The following is a 20,512-nucleotide window of genomic DNA, read 5'->3' on the forward strand; positions in this document are numbered from 1 at the left end:
TGAGTAGATTGGGACTCTACTCACTGGAGTTCAGAAGAATGAGAGGCGATCTTATTGAAACATATAAGATTGTGAAGGGGCTTGATCAGGTGGATGCAGTAAGGATGTTCCCAAGGATGGGTGAAACTAGAACGAGGGGGCATAATCTTAGAATAAGGGGCTGCTCTTTCAAAACTGAGATGAGGAGAAACTTCTTCACTCAGAGGGTAGTAGGTCTGTGGAATTTGCTGCCCCAGGAAGCTGTGGAAGCTACATCATTAAATAAATTTAAAACAGAAATAGACAGTTTCCTAGAAGTAAAGGGAATTAGGGATTACGGGGAGCGGGCAGGAAATTGGACATGAATTTAGATTTGAGGTTAGGATCAGATCAGCCATGATCTTATTGAATGGCGGAGCAGGCTCGAGGGGCCGATTGGCCTACTCCTGCTCCTGTTTCTTATGTTCTTATGTTCTTATCAATAACGGCGTGTGTCATTCACAGGCCGTTATATTTTCAGCAAATTCTAGGCTAATATGACCAGATGCAGAATAAAATCACAGCTGACTAAAGTGCCTGCACTACAATCTCAGAAGAGCACTCCCTAATTCAGCACTATTTACCACATCATCTACTTGCGTGGACTATGCAAGATTCCAACTTCAGCCAAATTATAGGATTTTCTGTGCAAAGACCGGAGAAAAGCTGTGCAGAGAATTTTGATTAATTAAGCAAAGATTTGCAGTGAAATACAAGGGATTTTTAAAAAAACTTGCTAGAAACTGCGGACGGTCCTCCAAGAATTGTTTGTGATTGCACCAACCTCATTTCACACGGGCCTCTTACAGAATGCAAGGAGGAGGAGCTTTCACCTCATTGGCCAATGCAGGATTCGAACCCAGAGATAAAAGGACAGTTTGTGAACTATTCCTTTGCAGAACTTTTTTGGTGCATTTTTGCAAAAAGATTTCTGCCTCTCATCAAATATCACTTTGCTTATTTTGGTATCGGATCTGAAAGAGGCACAAGTAAACGAGCAGGGAGTGGGAAATGTGGCAAATATTCCAATCATAGAGCAAACATTTATTGCAGTAATTTAATCCATCTGGAGAAAAGTCATGCAACATACCAAAAGGTTTGACACAAACAGACACGTACTCAAACAGCCACCTATCCAATCAGAGTTAAAACACGGCCAACTGTGAAGCACTAAAGGAGCTGTGGGTCTTAATTAGCAGTGTTCATAGTAGAATGCCTAATATTCCAATTCTACCACCAATCACTTAATTAAAATGTATAAATTTAAGAACATTATTAATTACAGATGGACTCAGTTCTCAGAGGGCACACTGATTCAGGTATCATAATCACACTTGATCTGTCAGTTTTCAATAACTGCACATTAATTCAGGGACCTAGTTACCCTGCATTAGTAGCGCGCAGCCAGCTAGTAGCCAGCCTGTTCGCAGATACTCCACAGCCAGCCATTAGCAGTCAGCTTGTGGCCATCCACTGGTAGCCCACAACCTGCAGCCCCTCCACATCTGGCCAGCAGCAGAACAGGAGTTTACGGTGGGAGGGGGGTCGGAATCAGGAGTCCGAGGAAAGCTGACAGATTCGGAAGTGGGGAGAGAGCTGCCACAACCAGCAGTGGTTGGGGTGACGCTGCCTGAATTGGGAGAGGATTGCAAGAATCTACAGCAGGTGAGGCAGCAGAGCTGGTACAGGCGGCTTTCATAGTAGATTCCTGAGTTAATAGAGACATGTCACGGGAACAACTGTTCAGTATCAACTCAGATACTAACTGAACAAATGCTGCTGCCTCTCCCACTCTTAATTCAGCAGCAAATGTTAGAATTTTCCTGAAGAGCAGAGGACTCCCCCAGGTGTCCTGGCCAACGTTTATCCCTCAACCAACACCATTAAAACTGCTTAATTGATCATTTATCTCCTTGCCGTTTGTGGGACCTTGCTGTGCGTACATTGGCTGCCGCGTTTTCCCTATATAACAACAGTGACGAGACTTAAAAAGTACTTTATTTGCTGTGAAGGGCTTTGGGATGTCCTGGGGTCGTGAAAGGCGCTTTATAAATGCAAGTCCTTTCTTTCTTTCTTGACTGTCTTTGGCGATGGATGCACCTATGATCACATCTTCATTATAGACCAAGTTACCATTACCAGACCCACCTGAGAACTGCTGATATAGGCCAGGAACCGAGCTGCCTCCTCCTCCAATGAATGACGTGGACTGACCCAGGGTTGGAGTTTAATGTGCCATCGAAGAGACTATGAAAGGAAGACAGGCCACAGTTAATGTACAAGAAACCCGCAGCTCATCTATCATTAGTTGCTACAACACATAATGGGATGATGGTAATACACTGGCATGGATTGAAAATTGGTTAACAGACAGGAAACAGAGAGTAGGAATGAATGGGTCTTTTTCGGGGTGGCAGGCAGTGACTAGTGGGGTACCGCAGGGATCGGTGCTTGGGCCCCAGCTATTCACAATATATATCAATGATTTGGATGAGGGAACCAAATGTAACATTTCCAAGTTTGCTGACGACACAAAACTAGGTGGGATCGTGAGTTGTGAGGAGGATGCAAGGAGGCTTCAAGGCGATTTAGACAAGTTGAGTGAGTGGGCAAATACATGGCAGATGCAGTATAACGTGGATAAATGTGAAGTTATCCACTTCGGAGGGAAAAACAAAAAGGCAGAGTATTATTTAAATGGTGATAGATCGGGGAATGTTGATGTACAAAGGGACCTGGGTGCCCTTGTACACCAGTCACTGAAAGCAAACATGCAGGTGCAGCAAGCAGTTAGGAAGGCAAATAGTATGTTGGCCTTCATTGCAAGAGGATTTGAGTACAGGAGCAAGGATGTTTTACTGCAGTTATACAGGGCCTTGGTGAGACCACACCTGAGTATTGTGTGCGGTTTTGGTCTCCTTACCTAAGAAAGGATATACTTGCCATAGAGGGAGTGCAGCGAAGGTTCACCAGACTGATCCCTGGGATGGCAGGACTGTCGTATGAGGAGAGATTGGGTCGACTTGGCCTGTATTCACTCGAGTTTAGAAGAATGAGAGGGGATCTCATTGAAACGTATAAAATTCTGACAGGGCTCGACAGACTGGATGCAGAAAGGATGTTTCCCCTGGGTCCAGAACGAGGGGTCACAGTCTCAGGATACGGGGTATGACATTTAGGACTGAGATGAGGAGAAATTTCTTCGCTCAGAGAGTGGTGAACCTGTGGAATTCTTTACCAGAGGAGGCTGTGGAGGCCAAGTCACTGAATATGTTTAAGAAGGAGCTAGATAGATTTCTAGACACAAAAGGCATCAAGAAGTATGGGGAGTGAGCGGGAATATGGTATTGAGATAGAGGATCAGCCATGATCATATTGAATGGCGGAGCAGGCTCGAAGGGCCGAATGGCCTACTCCTGCTCCTATTTTCTATGTTTTTATAATCAATGCTAGTTTGCAACTTAGTTCTCAAGGCTGTTAAGTGATTGGCTTACCTCTCCACAGTTTCCAGTATGATTGCATCTCAAACCATGCCACTAAACTCAGGGGGTGTTTTACAGATGATATATTACATGAGGATTACACACCTAGTGGTCCGCCAGTTTTCCCTGCCAATTACCATCTTTCTTTATTTCCCTTCCCAGGTCTCTATTGTGGTAATTAATCTTGCAAAATGAAGTGATTCCTAAGCCAAAAATGACATAATTGAAGCTCAGCAAATTGTTATAATGGAATCACCTTATCCGAACAGTGACAATAATTCATATAGACTTGGCTAGATACACAGCACGATCTTCTACTGCTCGTGATGTACTGAACGCAGAGCTGCACCAGTTGCTCCTTGTGTCTGGTAAAGATGGTGGCTTATGTCAATTCTGGAGCGCAAAAAATGTCATTCGGAAACAAGAGTGAAAAAGCAATTTTTAAAAAAATTTAAGTTGACTCTGATTTCTCTTCGTTTCTTTAAAACCAACATGCCACCGACCAGTATAACACGTCATCGCCCCTTCAGTTGGGACGGATGACATGGTTCAAACTCCAAATTAATCTACCATGCACTGTCAATGTGATAGAGCTGGCAAGGCTTTATTTGTAGTGGAGTTATTTTGAGGACTCCATCGGTCTCTCTCTCTCCCTCTCTTGAAGTCTAATTGTCAGCTCATCATGGGGCAGGTTCTTTTCCAGCTTCGACAATCAATGAGACAAATAAATAAAGAAACCTGCCCAATTTAGCACTGAGATCAGCAGCAATCATTCATTCACTGGTGCGACACTGGACCACCCGCCTCTTTCTGTATCTTTCATGTTGCCTTCGTGTGCTGTGCATCTGGCCAGTTCCACATGAGCGGTTGCCACTATTCAGTTAAGATGATTCCACAATAATAGCTTGCTCAGCTCAGTCATTTCTCAGCTTTGGCTGACAGTGCGCTGTCGCTATACAGGAAAAAATGACCCAAACAGGGAAGAAAAATAAGGAAAGCTGATAATGTACAAGGAAAACTGATACTTTAGAAAATACATAAAACAGAAAAGGAATCCTTTATGGGAATGAACCCAATTATCACCAAATTGGCCATTTCTGACACATTGAGCCCACTGTAGAAGCAATTAGTTCCTGCTTCTGATCATCATTTTCTGCTGTCCCCACTTCATTGTCTACACGTGTGGATGTCTGTCTGATGAGGGCTGGATCTGCCTTGGCTTGAAAGTCATCCATGCCATTCGCTGCCTAAACTCATGAAAATACCAGTGGGCTGTCAGTGTCATGGTGGGGGTGGTGGTGGGATTTAGGCACTTTGACATTCCATTATGATTCTGGCCGGCTCTTATGGATTATCCGCCTTATGTTTCTACTTTGTTACCTTTTCTTGGTTTCTTGCTCCATCTCCTTCTCCTTGCCCTGTACCTCAGTTGGGCGAGGAAATCAGTTGACTGTGGTTAAGAACTTTTATTCGCCACCTAAATGATTACATCACATCGACCACACTACAGAAATGGAATGAACAGGCTGTTCCATCAGGATAAAGTGTGGACTTTAACAGTGAGAACAAAACACCCAAATCATAAGGAAATATTAACCTAACCTGCATCATTCCTTCTTCACTAAAGACCCTGACATTTGTGTTTATTGTTACCAAAGAATTCCTGATTTTATGGTGTGTCTATATTCAGCACTTTCTATCAAGACCCATCCTCCCCCTTTCCCCCTGCCTCAAATGGTGGTAAAGTCCTTCCAGGACATTCCGCCCTTTGTTTGACCCTTTCTCTACTGTTCTTGTTTTTTGTTCTCTCTCAGATACACAGGAATTACAAATTCAACTGCCCCAAACCACTCAGAGCCTATTAGAGTAAATAAGAAATGCAAAGTTTCAAATACAAAGTTTTATCACACCAGCACTCATGGAGCCACGAGAGGGCAGAAAATTGGAGGTGGGGGGGGGGGAAACTATGGTGTTCATTATACAACAGTCCACCCACTGACATTGTAGTATTGCATATCACATCACTATTACGGTGTAAACAGGATATTTCTCAGTATGCCAATGGTTTTGATCGTAATTCATAATGATTATCGGCCTGTCTCAGTTAGATCAGATTATTGTTGTTATTGCGGGGATTGTAGTTAAGGGGGAGGAGTGTGAAATATTGATGGGATAAACATAGTGAGAGAGGAAGTATTAATGGGTTTAGCATCTTTGTAAGTAGATAAATCTCTAGGCCCGGATGAAATATATCCCAGGCTGTTAAAAGAAGCAAGGGAGGAAATAGCAAAGGCTCTGACCATCATTTTCTGATCCTCCCTGGCTACCGGTGTGGTGCCGGAGGATTGGAGGACTGCTAATGTTGTACTGTTGTTTAATAAAGGGAGAAAAAGATAGACCAAATAATTACAGGCCAGTCAGTCTAACCTCGGTGGTGGGCAAATTATTGGAATCAATTCTGAGAGACAGCATAAATAGTCATTTAGAAAGGCACGGGTTAATCAAGGACAGTCAGCATGGATTTGTTAAGGGAAGGTCGTGTTTGACTAACTTGATTGAATTTTTTGAAGAGATAACAAGGAGGGTCAATGAGGATAACGCGTTTGATATAGTGTACATGGATTTTAGCAAGGTTTTTGACAAGGTCCCATGTGGCAGACTGGTCAAAAAAATAAAAGCCCTTAGGATCCAAGGGAAAGGGGCAAGTTGGATCCAAAATTGGCTCAGTGGCAGGAAGCAAAGGGTAACGGTTGACGGGTGTTTTTGTGACTGGAAGGCTGTTTCCAGTGGGGTTCCGCAAGGCTCAGTACTAAGTCCCTTGCTTTTTATGGTACACATTAATGATCTGGACTTGAATGTAGGGGGCTTGATCAAGAAGTTTGCAGATGATATAAAAATTGGCTGTGTGGTTGATAGTGAGGAGGAAAGCTGTAGAATACAGGAAGATATCAATGGACGGGTCAGGTGGGCAGAAAAGTGGCAAATGGAATTCAATCCAGAGAAGTGTGAAGTAATGCATTTGGGGAGGGCAAACAAGGCAAGGGAGTAAACAATAAATGGGAGGATACTGAGAGGTGTAGAGAAACAAAGGGACCTTGGAATGCATGTCCACAGATCCCTGAAGGTAGCAGCACAGGTAGAGAAGGTATATGAGATACTTTCCTTTATTAGCCGAGGCACAGAATATAAGAGCAGGGAGGTTATGCTAGAACTGTATAAAACATTGGTTAGGCCACAGCTTGAGTACTGCGTACAGTTCTGGACACCACATTACAGGAAAGATGTGATTGACGAGAGAGGGTACAGAGGAGATTTACGAGGATGTTGCCAGGGTTGGAGAATTTTAGCTATGAGGAAAGATTGGATAGGCTTGGGTTGTTTTCTTTGGAGCAAAGGAGGCTGAGGGGAGATTTAATTGAGGTGTATAAAATTATGACAGGACTAGATAGAGTGAATAGGGAGGACCTATTTCCCTTAGCGGAGGGGTCAGTGACCAGGGGGCATAGATTTAAAGTAATTGGTAGAAGGATTAGAGGGGAGCTGAGGAGAAATCTTTTCACCCAGAGGGTGGTGGGGGTCTGGAACTCACTGCCTCAACTCATTTAAAAAGAACTTGGACGTGTACTCTAAGTGCCGTAACCTACAGGGATACAGACCAAGTGCTGGAGAGTGGGATTAAGATGGATAGCTCTTTTTCGGCTGGCACAGATATGATGGGCCGAACGGCTCCTTCTGTACCGTACGTTTCTATGATTCTATGATTATGGATAGTCAAGATACATTTCTGATTTTGTAGATAACTGTTTTCCCATCAAATACAACCACATCTCACTCCTACTCTGAATCGGGTCACATATCTCCACATAACAACAAAATAAAGAAATAGATTTGTTATTGGATAACTTTGGTAAAAGCACTAGCCAATAAACAAAGATGAATTTGATTGGATTTGGGGTTAGAGGGATCAACCAATTTGTAACGTCAGTAGGGAAAATTAAATTTGGCAATGGTTTCAGAAATTAGGTATGAAATTAGGTATACCGTGAACATGGCCTGTAGCAGATAATGCTGCATCTTTGTGTGTGCCTCCCTAGAAAGCTCCAGAACATGATCACATGCTCCTTCAGATCAAGATACAGAGTTTGAATATTTACTCCACAACTGGATGGCATGAACTGGACTTTACCCTACTAAACCACCAGCTAACACAAAACAAACCACTTCTATTTGTTGCTATGGTTACAGTTCCAGTCACTCATTCTCAATCCCCAGGAAGGTGGGAGACAAATGATATACAAGACTGCAGTGCATATATACAGCGAGATTAATAGCCCCTTTGTACACACACTTCTTTAGGAACAGGTCCCCTCCAACTGAACTGAGCTAAATTCAGTAATCGCCAAACTGGTTCAATCTACTTCAGGTCACTTACGGTCTATGATTTGGTTTGATGCCTAAGGGGTCAGAATTACACGTCAGTGCAACACCAAAATATAACGTGTCCCAGTGCCAATTTTTTTCAAATGTTACTACTACACAGAATAATTGTGCATATCCACAATAGTTCCATCATATTGCAGTTTAGTTTAACACCTGTTTCATTTATGTCAAAATGCATACAGCAGTGCTAACCAGCCTAATAAGCACACAGACATGTACTAATAAAGAGCTAGTACATCATTTTTATTACAGTCTGAAAAGTGATCTGGCCTATGTCTTCCATGTCTCCATTGCCTTCGATGATGACAATAGGGTGTCATTGATTTAAAAAGAACAAACTTGCATTTATATAGCGCTTTTCACAACCTCAGGATCACCCAAAGTGCTTTACAGCCAATTAAGCACTTTGGAAGTGTAGTCATTGTTGTAATGTAGGAAACGCGGCAGCCAATTTGCACACAGCAAGGTCTCACAAACAGCAATGTGATAAATGACCAGCCAGTCTGTTTTAATGATATTGGTTGAGGGATAAATATTGGTCAGGACACTGGGGAGAACTCTCCTATTCTTCTTCAAATAGTGCCCTGGGATCTTTTACGTCCACCTGAGGGGGCAGACGGGGCCTCGGTCTACCGTCTCATCCGATACAGAGGCGCCGTTAGAAGTTCTATGAAGGTCAAGAAATGCTAGAGTCCACTCATGTACTTCATCCTGTCCCTATTCGGTAATTCCTACTGGCACCATTTCCAGCAGATCATCTTTTGTGTAGAGTACAACTGCTGCCTGACTCATCACCCCCTCTGAATCCTGTCAGGTCGCCAAATCCAGCAACTTGTTCCACCCGATTGGAAATAATAATGAAGCCAACCTCGATGGATGTTTAAAGAGCTGTGAAGAGCAGAGGGGGACAGGAGATTTCCACAGCTGCAAAAATCTGTTGCTACTTTTGGGGGAAAAAAAAGATTTTGAATGCAGCTTATCTAATTCTTCCTGTTTATATAAGTTCTGAAATGAAAATAACGGGCTGTTTAACAGTGTGCCATTTGTTAATCTTGATTTAAATATAAAAATTTGGTGCTGTTGTAAGACCTGTCCTTTAAGAACTGTGAATGAGAAACCAAAGTCTTTCATCGAATGGTTTCCTACCAGAATTATATTATGGAAGGGTGTGTTAGATGGTGAAGGGAAGAGCCTCGGTCTTGACTTTGTTATTATTTAAAAGTTGGATTGTGGATTAGAGTTCTGATGAAAGGTCATTGACCTGAAATGTTCACTCTGTTTCTCTCTCCACAGATGCAGCCTGACCTGCCGAGTGAGGAAATTCCCAGCCACTATCACAGTACCAGGAACCCCTGCCAATATTGACACATTCCCAGGGACTCCTGTAAATATTGGCAAACTCCTGGGGACCCTACAATTATTGACACATTCCCAGGGAACTCTTGTTGTGTTGTGTGGCACTACCACCGTGCTAAATGGGATAGATTCAGAACAGATCTAGCAGCTCAAAACTGGGCATCCATGAGCAGCAGAATTGTATTCCAGCACAATCTGTAACCTCATGGCTTGGCATATTCCTCACTCTACCATTACCAACAAGCCAGGAGATCAACCCTGGTTTAATGAGGAGAGTAGGAGAGCATGCCAGGAGCAGCACCAGGCATACCTAAAAATGAGGTGCCAACCTGATGAAGCTACAAGACAGGACTACTTGCATGCTAACCAGCGGAAGCAACATGCTATAGACAGAGCTAAGCAATTCCACAACCAACGGATCAGATCAAAGCTCTGCAGTCCTGCCACATCCAGTCGTGAATGGTGGTGGACAATTAAACAACCAACGGGAGGAGGAGGCTCTGTGAACATCCTCATCCTCAATGATGGCAGAATCCAGCACGTGAGTGCAAAAGACAAGGCTGAAGAGTTTGCAACCATCTTCAGCCAGAAGTGCCGAGTGGATGATCCATCTCAGCCTCCTCCCGATATCCCCACCACCACAGAAGCCAGACTTCAGCGAATTCAATTCACGCCACATGATATCAAGAAACGGCTGAGTGCACTGGATACAGCAAAGGCTATGGACCTCGACAACATCCTGGCTGTAGTGCGGAAGAATTGTGCTCCAGAACTAGCTGCGCCTCTAGCCAAACTGTTCCAGTACAGCTACAATACTGGCATCTACCCAACAATGTGGAAAATTACCCAGGTACGTCCTGTCCACAAAAAGGACAAATCCAATCCGGCCAATAACCACCCCATCAGTCTACTCTCAATCATAAGCAAAGTGATGGAAGTTGTCGTCGACAGTGTTATCATGGGGCACTTACTCACCAATAACCTGCTCACCGATGCTCAGTTTGGGTTCTGCCAGGACCACTCGGCTCCAGACCTCATTACAGCCTTGGTCCAAACATGGACAAAAGAGCTGAATTCCAGAGGTGAGGTGAGAGTGACTGCCCTTGACATCAAGGCAGCATTTGACCGAGTGTGGCACCAAGGAGCTCTAGTAAAATTGAAGTCAATGGGAATCAGGGGGAAAACTCTCCAGTGGCTGGAGTCATACCTAGCACAAAGCAAGATGGTAGTGGTTGTTGGAGGCCAATCATCTCATCCCCAGGACATTGCTGCAGGAGTTCCTCAGGGCAGTGTCCAAGGCCCAACCATCTTCAGCTGCTTCATCAATGACCTTCCCTCCATCATAAGGTCAGAAATGGGGATGTTCGCTGATGATTGCACAGTGTTCAGTTCCATTTGCAACCCCTCAAATAATGAAGCAGTCCGTGCCAGCATGCAGCAAGACCTGGACAACATCCAGGTGGCAAGTAACATTCGCGCCAGACAAGTGCCAGGCCATGACCACCTCCAACAAGAGAGAGTCTAACCATCTCCCCATGACATTCGACGGCATTACCATCGCCGAATCCCCCACCATCAACATCCTGGGGGTCACCATTGACCAGACACTTAACTGGTCCAGCCACATAAATACTGTGGCTACAAGAGCAGGTCAGAGGCTGGGTATTCTGCGGCGAGTGACTCACCTCCTGACTCCCCAAAGCCTTTCCACCATTACAAGGCATAAGTCAGGAGAGTGATGGGATATTCTCCATTTGCCTGGATGAGTGCAGCTCCAACAACACTCAAGAAGCTCGACACCATCCAGGACAAAGCAGTCCACTTGATTGACACCCCATCCACCACCCTAAACATTCACTCCCTTCACCACCAGCGCACCGTGGCTGCAGTGTTTACCATCCACAGGTTGCACTGCAGCAACTCACCAAGGCTTCTTCGACAGCACCTCCCAAATTCACGACCTCTACCACCTAGAAGGACAAGGGCAGCAGGCACATGGGAACAACACCACCTGCACGTTCCCCTCCAAGTCACACACCATCCCGACTTGGAAATATATCGCCGATCCTTCATCGTCGCTGAGTCAAAATCCTGGAACTCCCTACCTAACAGCACTGTGGGAGAACCTTCGCCACATGGACAGAAGGCAGCTCACCACCACCTTCTCAAGGGAAATTAGGGATGGGCAGTAAATGCTGGCTTTGCCAGCGACGCCCACAGCCCATGAACGAATAAAAAAAACTATTGACACATTCCCAGGGTACCCCCTGCAAATACTGATCCACGTGAATATCGTGACTAAATAAAACAACAACAACTTGCATTTATATAGCACCTTTAATGTAGTTAAACCCAAGGCGCTTCACAGGAGCAATTATCAAACAAAATTTGACACCGAACCACATAAGGAGATATTAGGACAGGTGAGGTCAATGTGGTAGGTTTTAAGAAGCAACTTGAAGGAGGAGAGGGAGGTTGTGAGGTGGAGAGGTTTAGGGAGGGAATTCCAGAAGTTAGAGCCTAGGCAGATGAAGGCAGGGCTGCCAATGGTGGAGGGATTTAAATTGGGGATGTGCAAGAGGCAAGAATTGGAGGAGCTCAGAGATCTCGGAGGGTTGTAGGTCTGGAGGAGGTTACAGAGATAGGGACGAGCGAGGCCATGGAGGGATTTGAAAACAAGGATAAGAATTTTAAAATTGAGGTGTTCCCGGACCGGGAGCCAATGTGGGCCAGCAAGCACAGGGGTGATGGGTGAACGGGACTTGGTGCAAGTTAGGATAAGGGCTACAATGATTTGGATGAGCTCAAGTTTATGGAGGGTGGAAGATGGAAGGTCACCAGGAGATCATTGAAATAATCAAGTTTAGAGGTAACAAAGGCATGGATGAGGATTTCAGCAGCAGATGAGCTGAGGCAGGGCCGGAGAACAGTGATGTTATGGAGATGGAAGTAGGCGGTCTTGATGAAGCGGACATGTGATCGGAAGCTCAACTCAGGGTCAAATAGGATGCCAAGTTTGCGAGCGGTCTGGTTCAGCCTCAGGAGTGGTCAGGGAGAGGGATGGAGTCGGTAACTAGGGAACGGAGTTTGTGGTGGAGACCGAAGACAATGGCTTCGGTCTTCCCAATATTTTGTTGGAGGAAATTTTTGCTCATCCAGTACTGGATGTCGGACAAACAGTGTGTCAAATGAGAGACAGTAGGGAGGTCGAGGGAGGTGGTTGTGAGGTAGAGCTGGGTGTCATCAGCATAAATGTAGAATCTGACATTGTGTTTTCGGATGATGTCGCCGAGGGGCAGCATGTAGATGAAAAATAGGAGGGGGCCATTGATATATCCTTGGGGGACTCCAGAGATAATGGTGCAGGAGCAGGAAGAGAAGCCATTGCAGGTGATTCTCTGGCTATGACTGGATTTGGTAAGAATGGACCCAGGCGAGAGCAATCCCATCCAACTGGACAATGGAGGAAAGGCATCAGAGGAGGATGGTGTGGTCAACTGTGTCAAAGGCTGCAGCCAGGTCGCGAAGGATGAGGAGGGATAGTTTACCACAGTCAGAGTCACATAGGATGTCATTTGTGACTTTGGTAAGGGCCGTTTCAGTACTGTGGCAGGGGCGGAAATCTGATTGGAGGGATTCAAACATGGAGTCGCGGGGCAAACATGGAGTTGTGTGGATTAACCAAAGGAAAACAGTGCTGTCATCACAGAAAATATTCTTATTAGTATACAGCAACCAAAATAACTAGTATGTCAAAGAGAAATCTGATGATGGATGAGCAGGAATTTGATGAGTTAGGGTCCCCCTCAAATCCCGGGACTTCAGTTTGGTAGCCTGTGTTCTAAACTACCAAGTGGCTTATTTTTCGGTGTTTCTTTTTAGGCTTTCTCTGAGTGAATGTCCATGAAGAAGGGCAGAAGAATGCATTTCAAGTTGGCTATGCTCATAAAAATAATCTCTATACAAGAGAATGGCCACCTCACCCACCTCACAGGGGATTTGATAGCCTCCACTATCAAATCATCCAATGAAAGTGCAAGTGTTTTGTAACAGCACAACAAATTCCACGCATTTCTACACTTGTCGCATCAAACACGATTTGCCGGCAGTATGCACGACTTTGTATACCTCAAGGTGGTGACAATGCCATTTTCTGATCAGGAGTTCCATCTTGTACGATACAAAACCAGTACATACCCCTAAAAAGGCAAAGGCCCCACTTGCATAGTTAAGCAATCTCGATGAACACATAAGGTAAGAGACAGTACCGAGATAAAAGAAAAGGTTTACACAAATGCAAAGAAAAGTGAAAATCCAGCAGAGGGGAGAGCTATAAAAAAGAACAAAGGGATACAAAGAAAGTAATAAGAGGGAATGAAAGGAAAAAAAGCTTTCAAGGGATATCAAAGCTAACAGCTAAACTTTTTTAATAAATGTATTAAGAGAAAGAGAGTGGTAAAGGGAAATGTGGGCCCATTAAAGACGGATGCAGGCGGGAATATAATGGATAATAAGGAAATGGCAGACTTGTTAAGAGTATTTTGTATCCATTTTCACAGTGGAGGAAGTGGTCCCAGTGGTACAAGGGAACCTAAAAATAAGTTAAAGGGAAGAACTTAGTAGGTTTAATACAAGTAAAAAAACAATGGCAATGGAGAAAATAATGGGACTTAAGATCTCTAGGACCTGATGGTTTCAAGTCCAGGGTATTAAAAGAAACGAGGAAATTGTACCTGCATTAGTCATAATTTTCCAAAACTCTAGGTTCAAGAATTGTGCCTTTGGATTGGGAAATTGTCAATGTCACTCCATTATTTAAGAAGGGACGGAGGGAGAAACCAGGTAACTACAGACCTGTCAGTTTAACATCAATTATGGTGAGGTCACTGGAAACCATCAGAGACAATGTGACTGAGCACTTGGACAAGTATGAGATGATCATAGAGAGTCAGCATAGATTTGTGAAGGGTAGGTCATGTCTGAGTAATGTAGTTGAATTTTTTGAGAAGGTAACTAACGTGGTGGATAGGGGAGTGTCTATGAAGGTTGTGTATATGGACTTCCAGATAAGGTTCTGCACAAGAAAATATTAGCAAAACTGAGTGCACGGAATTGGAGGTAACCTTGTGACATGGATTGGTAATTTAGTTGGGAGGGAGGAGAGAGGGGTAGATCTTGACTGTGTGATAGTGTAAAACAGGTGATAGAGTCAGCTTCCCATTTTACATCTCTCCTGATTTTTATTTCCATTGACTCCAAAAATACACATGACAATGCCAATCTGAGGGAGGTACTGGAACGTCTGGAGGTCTGTCAGTGGGGGAAAGGAACTGTCCCTGATCATGAGTCAGCACCCTCAAGTAAGGAGGAGAGGAAAACATGCATCAGTTTCTGCAGCTGGACTGCACTCCAATGATCTCAGGTGATTTTGTAACCTTTTGTCCCTGATGTCTAGTCTGCAAATGTCAGCTGTCTAATAAAGAATGCTTACAATATTTACTGCACTGTGCCGGGTTCTACAGATCATTCATCTTAAAAGCTATTTGCTGCTATTTTATCAGTGTTGAGAGTGAAAACATGAACATCTTTCGAGAGCAATCTTTGTTACAAATCCTCTTGCTTTTCCAAGGAACAGACAGTATTGTAATAAATTGTGCAGATAACCGATTGTGATCGCAGCACATCACTGATCAGATTCTTAACTCCAGCAGTTTGAGTGAAAGAGCTAATGACACTGGTAGAGTGGACTAAAATGAAGCATGAAACATGTTTCACTCCATACTAGCTGTACATCTCATTTTAAAAGCAAAGCTGCTTTCTCTGCCACTCTAACCATGGCTCTCTTTCGCACCATGCTAACAGAGCAGATAGGCTGGTTCTGTCCATTCATTTGTCCTGACTGAATTTGGATTATTTCCTCGATGCTAAAATATAGACAGAAAGCATTGCAATCAAGCCCAGAGAAAAGTGAGCTATTCCGCACAAAATCCAGCTCAAGGAAAATAAATCTGGATAATTAATGATAAGGTTACAAACAATACGGAGAGTTCAACTGACAGCTAGTCCTCCATCTGTTTTCATAGGAAAAGACCATGTTTAACACCGTGCGATAGAGTGACCCTGTTGCTGAGCATTGGAGGAACGTTTCATCTAATGGGCACTAATGTTGCACAACTGTTCTGCTTTTCTAATTATCAGTGTAGTCATATTCTCCGTCTGATTTGAACTATCCAGCTACCACTACACTGTCAAATGGATCCCAGTTGAAACCCCCTCCTTGCTAAAAAAAATGAAATTGCAGAATGATCTTTTATGTAAAAATCTGGAATTACTACGCTAATTTTAATGTCTTTCAAATTGGTTCATGACATTCGGCTCAAGTATATATGTCTGTAACTTGTGCACGTATGTAGAATCTAAAGTTTCATTAGAGCTTAGTGGCTTGCCCAGTGGTTCAGTGTCACTAATAAGGTAGACAAAGGAGTGTCTTCAGGGGTTATCTATATGGACTTCCAGAAGGCATTCGCTAAGGTTCCACACAAAAGATTATTGGCAAAAATTAGAGCACATGGAATTGGAGGTAGCCTGTTGATGGGTTGGAAATTGGTTGGGAGTTAGGAGACAGAGAGTGGGGATAAAGGATATGTACTCTGATTGGCGGGATGTGACAAGTGGTGTTCGTCAGGGACCAGTTCTGGGGCCTCAACTTTTCACCATATTCATTAATGACTCGGATGAAGAAATGGAGAGTCGTATATCCAAGTTTGCAGATGACACCAAGTTAGGAGGAACAGTAAGTAGTGCAGATGGGAACAGGAAGTTGCAACGGGACATGGACAGATTAAGTGAGTTGGCAAAACTATGGCAGGTGAAGTTTAATGTGGGTAAGTGTGAGGTCATCCACTTTGGACCCAAGAATTACCTGTCCTAGCTGATATACAGAATTCTCTTCTGTGTGTTTTTCATTTGAAATACTCAAACAACTGCCAGCTTCCAAGCGGATACCTTGTGGCTTGGTAACCCTTCATGACGACTAGCTATTCCTCTGTTCAATACTTTCTTTCTAGCAGTGAAGGCATCAATCTAGTCTTCAAAGCAGAAACATCGGTGTGTGAAAATTTCACTTTCATATTGATTTCCTGTCAGTTTCTTGCTTTTTGCTCTGTCATGAAACCTAGGACAAGACTAGGCCATCAGGCCCATACACACTCAGCCCATTTTTTTTGTTGGATCTCATGCACTCCCTCCCTTCCACTTTTCTAGGAAATGCAACAGAACTGCTACCAGTAGCCAATTGAGGAGTCCTATGTCAAAAATTCCTCTCCAACCACCTCACATGCGATCAGACACTACTGCTATGTTCATGCCCTCATTATGGATCACTACCTCACAGTCAACAAGTTGATCCAGCAAAATGTGTTTCTCTTTATAAAAACCTGTACAAATTCGAGACACGAGGAATTTATACAAAGCATCCACATCTACGCTGAGTCATCGTGAATCATTACCAGAATATCCTGAAACCTTGACCTCGGTGTCAACGGAAGAAGCTATTGGTGTAGCCGGAGCCATTAAGGGCATAAACTGAATTCATATTTACATGAAAAGGAAGTTACAGTTCTCAGGATAAAACGTTAATAGGAAGTCGCACTTAGAATTAACATTTGTCCCATGGCCAATATTGGCCAAAAATAAATTCCTAGCAGCCCTGGCTTAGATGGAGGCATTTATGTTGTCCTTTTGGTCTTATGTTGATTGTTGAAGCCTGATTAATTCCAGAATTCATGCACATTCCAAGACCGATACCAGCTGGGACACTTTAACATAATTTAACAAAGGTCTGTGTTCAATTAGACGTTAATTAACTTGTACATCAAATTGCTTTGTTAAAGAATCTTGCTGAAGGAATTTTCCAGAATATTGGCCTCTTCTTGGGCTTACCTTAAATGTTTTTGCAGCTTCGCATTAAAACATGCTACTGCTTTTCTGATGAAGCCTGTAAAAAGAATCATTGAAACTTTTCCTATTGCTTTACTGGCTTCTCATTCAAAGCTGCCATCTTCCAGACTCCACGTATGTGCTGCCTGGGTTTGGCCAGTTTGAAATCCGACACATCCTGCCTTGAGGCACACCGTTTTCCCATGCCAATTGGAAAGCTAACAGACTCTTCATTACCCAACTATCAGTCAAACAGCCTTTTCTTCCCCATCTCCAATATTTTTTATAACTAATAAATGAATGTGTTCAAAGATAACGAAAGAAAAACAATTTTTTTTTAATGCTCCTATGATTTTTCTCCTGGGTTGCTCGTGTCCTAGAGATTAATCTTTAATTCCTGGACACTCCAGGACAATCCTGGAAGGTTGGCTACCCTAGTTCCCAGCAGGGATCCTGCCTCCATTGTGGAGCCTAACTTGGAGCGGGTGGGGGGTAGAAAGAGGGGAAAAGAAAAATGTCTGCAACAGGCCTTGGGTGTCTGCCACAGCATAAAGTGCGGCTTGCAGAGTCAGGGGGTGACCAAAAGAAAACTTTTGTTTTAATTTTTTTCAAAAATCTCCCACTGACCAATACAGTCAAATGGGAGACTGTGAGGCAACTCAAGGACATATTACTATTAAAGTTATTTCACTACTTAAACAGATATAGATATGTGGAATATAATGGTTCTATAGTTATTGACTCATGATATCAAGAAACGGCCGAGTGCACTGGATACAGCAAAGGCTATGGGCCCCAACAACATCCCAGCTGTAGTGCTGAATACTTGTGCTCCAGAACTAGCTGCGCCTCTAGCCAAACTGTTCCAGTACAGCTACAACACTGGCATCTACCCGACAATGTGGAAAATTGCCCAGGTACGTCCTGTCCACAAAAAGCAGGACAAATCCAAACCGGCCAATTACCGCCCCATCAGTCTACTCTCAATCATCAGCAAAGTGATGGAAGGTGTCGTCAACAGTGCTATCAAGCAGCACTTACTCACCAATAACCTGCTCATCGACGCTCAGTTTGGGTGCCACTAGGACCACTCGGCTCCAGACCTCATTACAGCCTTGGTCCAAACATGGATAAAAGAGCTGAATTCCATTGAGGTGAAAGTGACTGCCCTTGACATCAAGGCCGCATTTGACCGAGTGTGGCACCAAGGAGCCCTAGTAAAATTGAAATCAATGGGAATCAGGGGGAAAACTCTCCAGTGGCTGAAGTCATACCTAGCACAAAGGAAGATGGTAGTGGTTGTTGGAGGCCAATTATTTCAGCCCCAGGAGTTCCTCAGGGCAGTGTCCTAGACCCAACCATCTTCAGATGCTTCATCAATAACCTTCCCTCCATCATAAGGTCAGAAATGGGGATGTTCGCTGATGATTGCACAGCGTTCAGTTCCATTCGCAACCCCTCAGATAATGAAGCTGTCCGTGCCCGCATGCAGCAAGACCTGGACAACATCCAGGCTTGGGCTGATATGTGGCAAGTAACATTCGCGCCAGACAAGTGCCAGGCAATGACCATCTCCAACAAGAGAGAGTCTAACCACCTCCCCTTGACATTCAATGGCATTACCATCGCCGAATCCCCCACCATCAACATCCTTGGGGTCACCATTGACCAGAAACTAAACTGGACCAGCCATATAAATACTGTGGCTACAAGAGCAGGTCAGAGGCTGGGTATTCTGCGGCAAGTGACTCACCTCCTGAATCCACAAAGCCTTTCCACCATCTACAAGGCACAAGTCAGGAGTGTGATGGAATACTCTCCACTTGCTTGGATGAGTGCAGTTCCAACAACACTTGAAGCTCGACACCATCCAAGACAAAGCAGCCCGCTTGATTGGCACCCCATTCGCCACCTTAAACATTCACTCCCTTCACCACCGGCGGACAGTGGCTGCAGTGTGTACCATCCACAGGATGCACTGCAGCAACTCGCCAAGGCTTCTTCGACAGCACCTCCCAAACCCGCGACCTCTACCACCTAGAAGGACAAGAGCAGCAGGCACATGGGAACAACACCACCTGCACGTTCCCCTCCAAGTCACACACCATCCTGACTTGGAAATATATCACTGTTCCTTCATCGTCGCTGGGTTAAAATCCTGAAACTCCCTACCTAACAGCACTGTGGGAGAACGTTCATTACATGGACTGCAGCGGTTCAAGAAGGCGGCTCACCATCACCTTCTCAAGGGCAATTAGGGATGGACAATAAATGCTGGCCTTGCCAATGACGCCCACATCCCATGAATGAATAAAAAAAATTCTAGAAACATTCAGCCCTATGGCTAAGCAAAGCCTACATGCCATACAGGAGTTAATTAATCTTGAATGCATCTTTTCTTCCCCCAAAATTATAACGAACCTCTTAGTAATGTCTTTGAACCATCATTGCCACCAAAATATTGTGTTTGCCTTTATAAACACTTGTTCTTTATTTGCAGGAAACATTCTTGGTTGTTACAAATGGTACAATCACCTCATGGTCTTTGTGTTAACTGAAAACTCCGGATGATTACACTACAAATACTGCGCTATACTGCCAAATAAAACTTTGCCCTCAACACAGTTGGAATCTCAGCCTCAGTGTGGCAAGATTCCAGCCATCTGTTTCCTCAGGTAATCTTTAAAAATATAGATGTTTGTTAAAAACCTTCCCAGATCCAAAGCCCCTTTCCCTTTACACCTCAATTCACGCATTGAGTTCCGAATATTGCGGGTGACAAATGAAAATGCTCAAATAACCATCAGCCCGAAAAGAATTGCCGTGGCAGAGTGTGAGATTATTTTTCACCATTGGTAAGTCTACCCGTAAATTTCCTTGTGGACTTTTCTTTCGCTGAATGTTATGGGAAAACAACATACCTTGTATACATTACTGCAAAATTGCCTTTAGAAAAAAAAGGTTCTATCTTGACATTTGACTGAATTTTTGCAATGTTTTTTTTAAGTCTTTTGTACACTGCATCAATTCCATGCTCACAGCTTGGCACAGTGCGAATGATCTTACTAACTGACTGCCAGAACAGAAGACAGCAGTCGCCATCTCAATAAAAGGTAACGCAGATTTTAGATTCTCCGCTCACAAGGCTATGATGTGAGGGTAATCCGCTGATGGTTTACTACAAATAGGACACTAAGTGTCCGATCCTGTGGAGTTTGTGTCCTCTTTCTTCCTCGCTTGACGATTTTTAAGGAGTGAATTTAAATATTGACAAATAA

The 20,512-nt window shown here is 43.9% G+C and overlaps 1 protein-coding gene across 3 annotated transcripts in view; it reads right to left on the bottom strand.

Annotated features, from left to right (window-relative positions):
• The window catches only part of mettl24 (methyltransferase like 24), a 96,245-nt gene that overhangs the window by 66,552 nt on the left and 9,181 nt on the right, over positions 1–20,512 (bottom strand). For 2 of the 3 annotated variants that reach the window (XM_067985030.1, XM_067985029.1), the window contains exon 2: positions 2,167–2,265. In XM_067985030.1, the coding sequence (XP_067841131.1) occupies positions 2,167–2,265 (99 nt within the window). Of the gene's footprint in view, positions 1–2,166; positions 2,266–4,880; positions 4,927–20,512 lie in introns of those variants that run through there. The other variant, XM_067985031.1, reaches the window with a different exon arrangement.

The sequence above is a fragment of the Heptranchias perlo genome, chromosome 5 (genome assembly GCF_035084215.1).
Source record: "Heptranchias perlo isolate sHepPer1 chromosome 5, sHepPer1.hap1, whole genome shotgun sequence".
NCBI lineage: Eukaryota > Metazoa > Chordata > Chondrichthyes > Hexanchiformes > Hexanchidae > Heptranchias > Heptranchias perlo.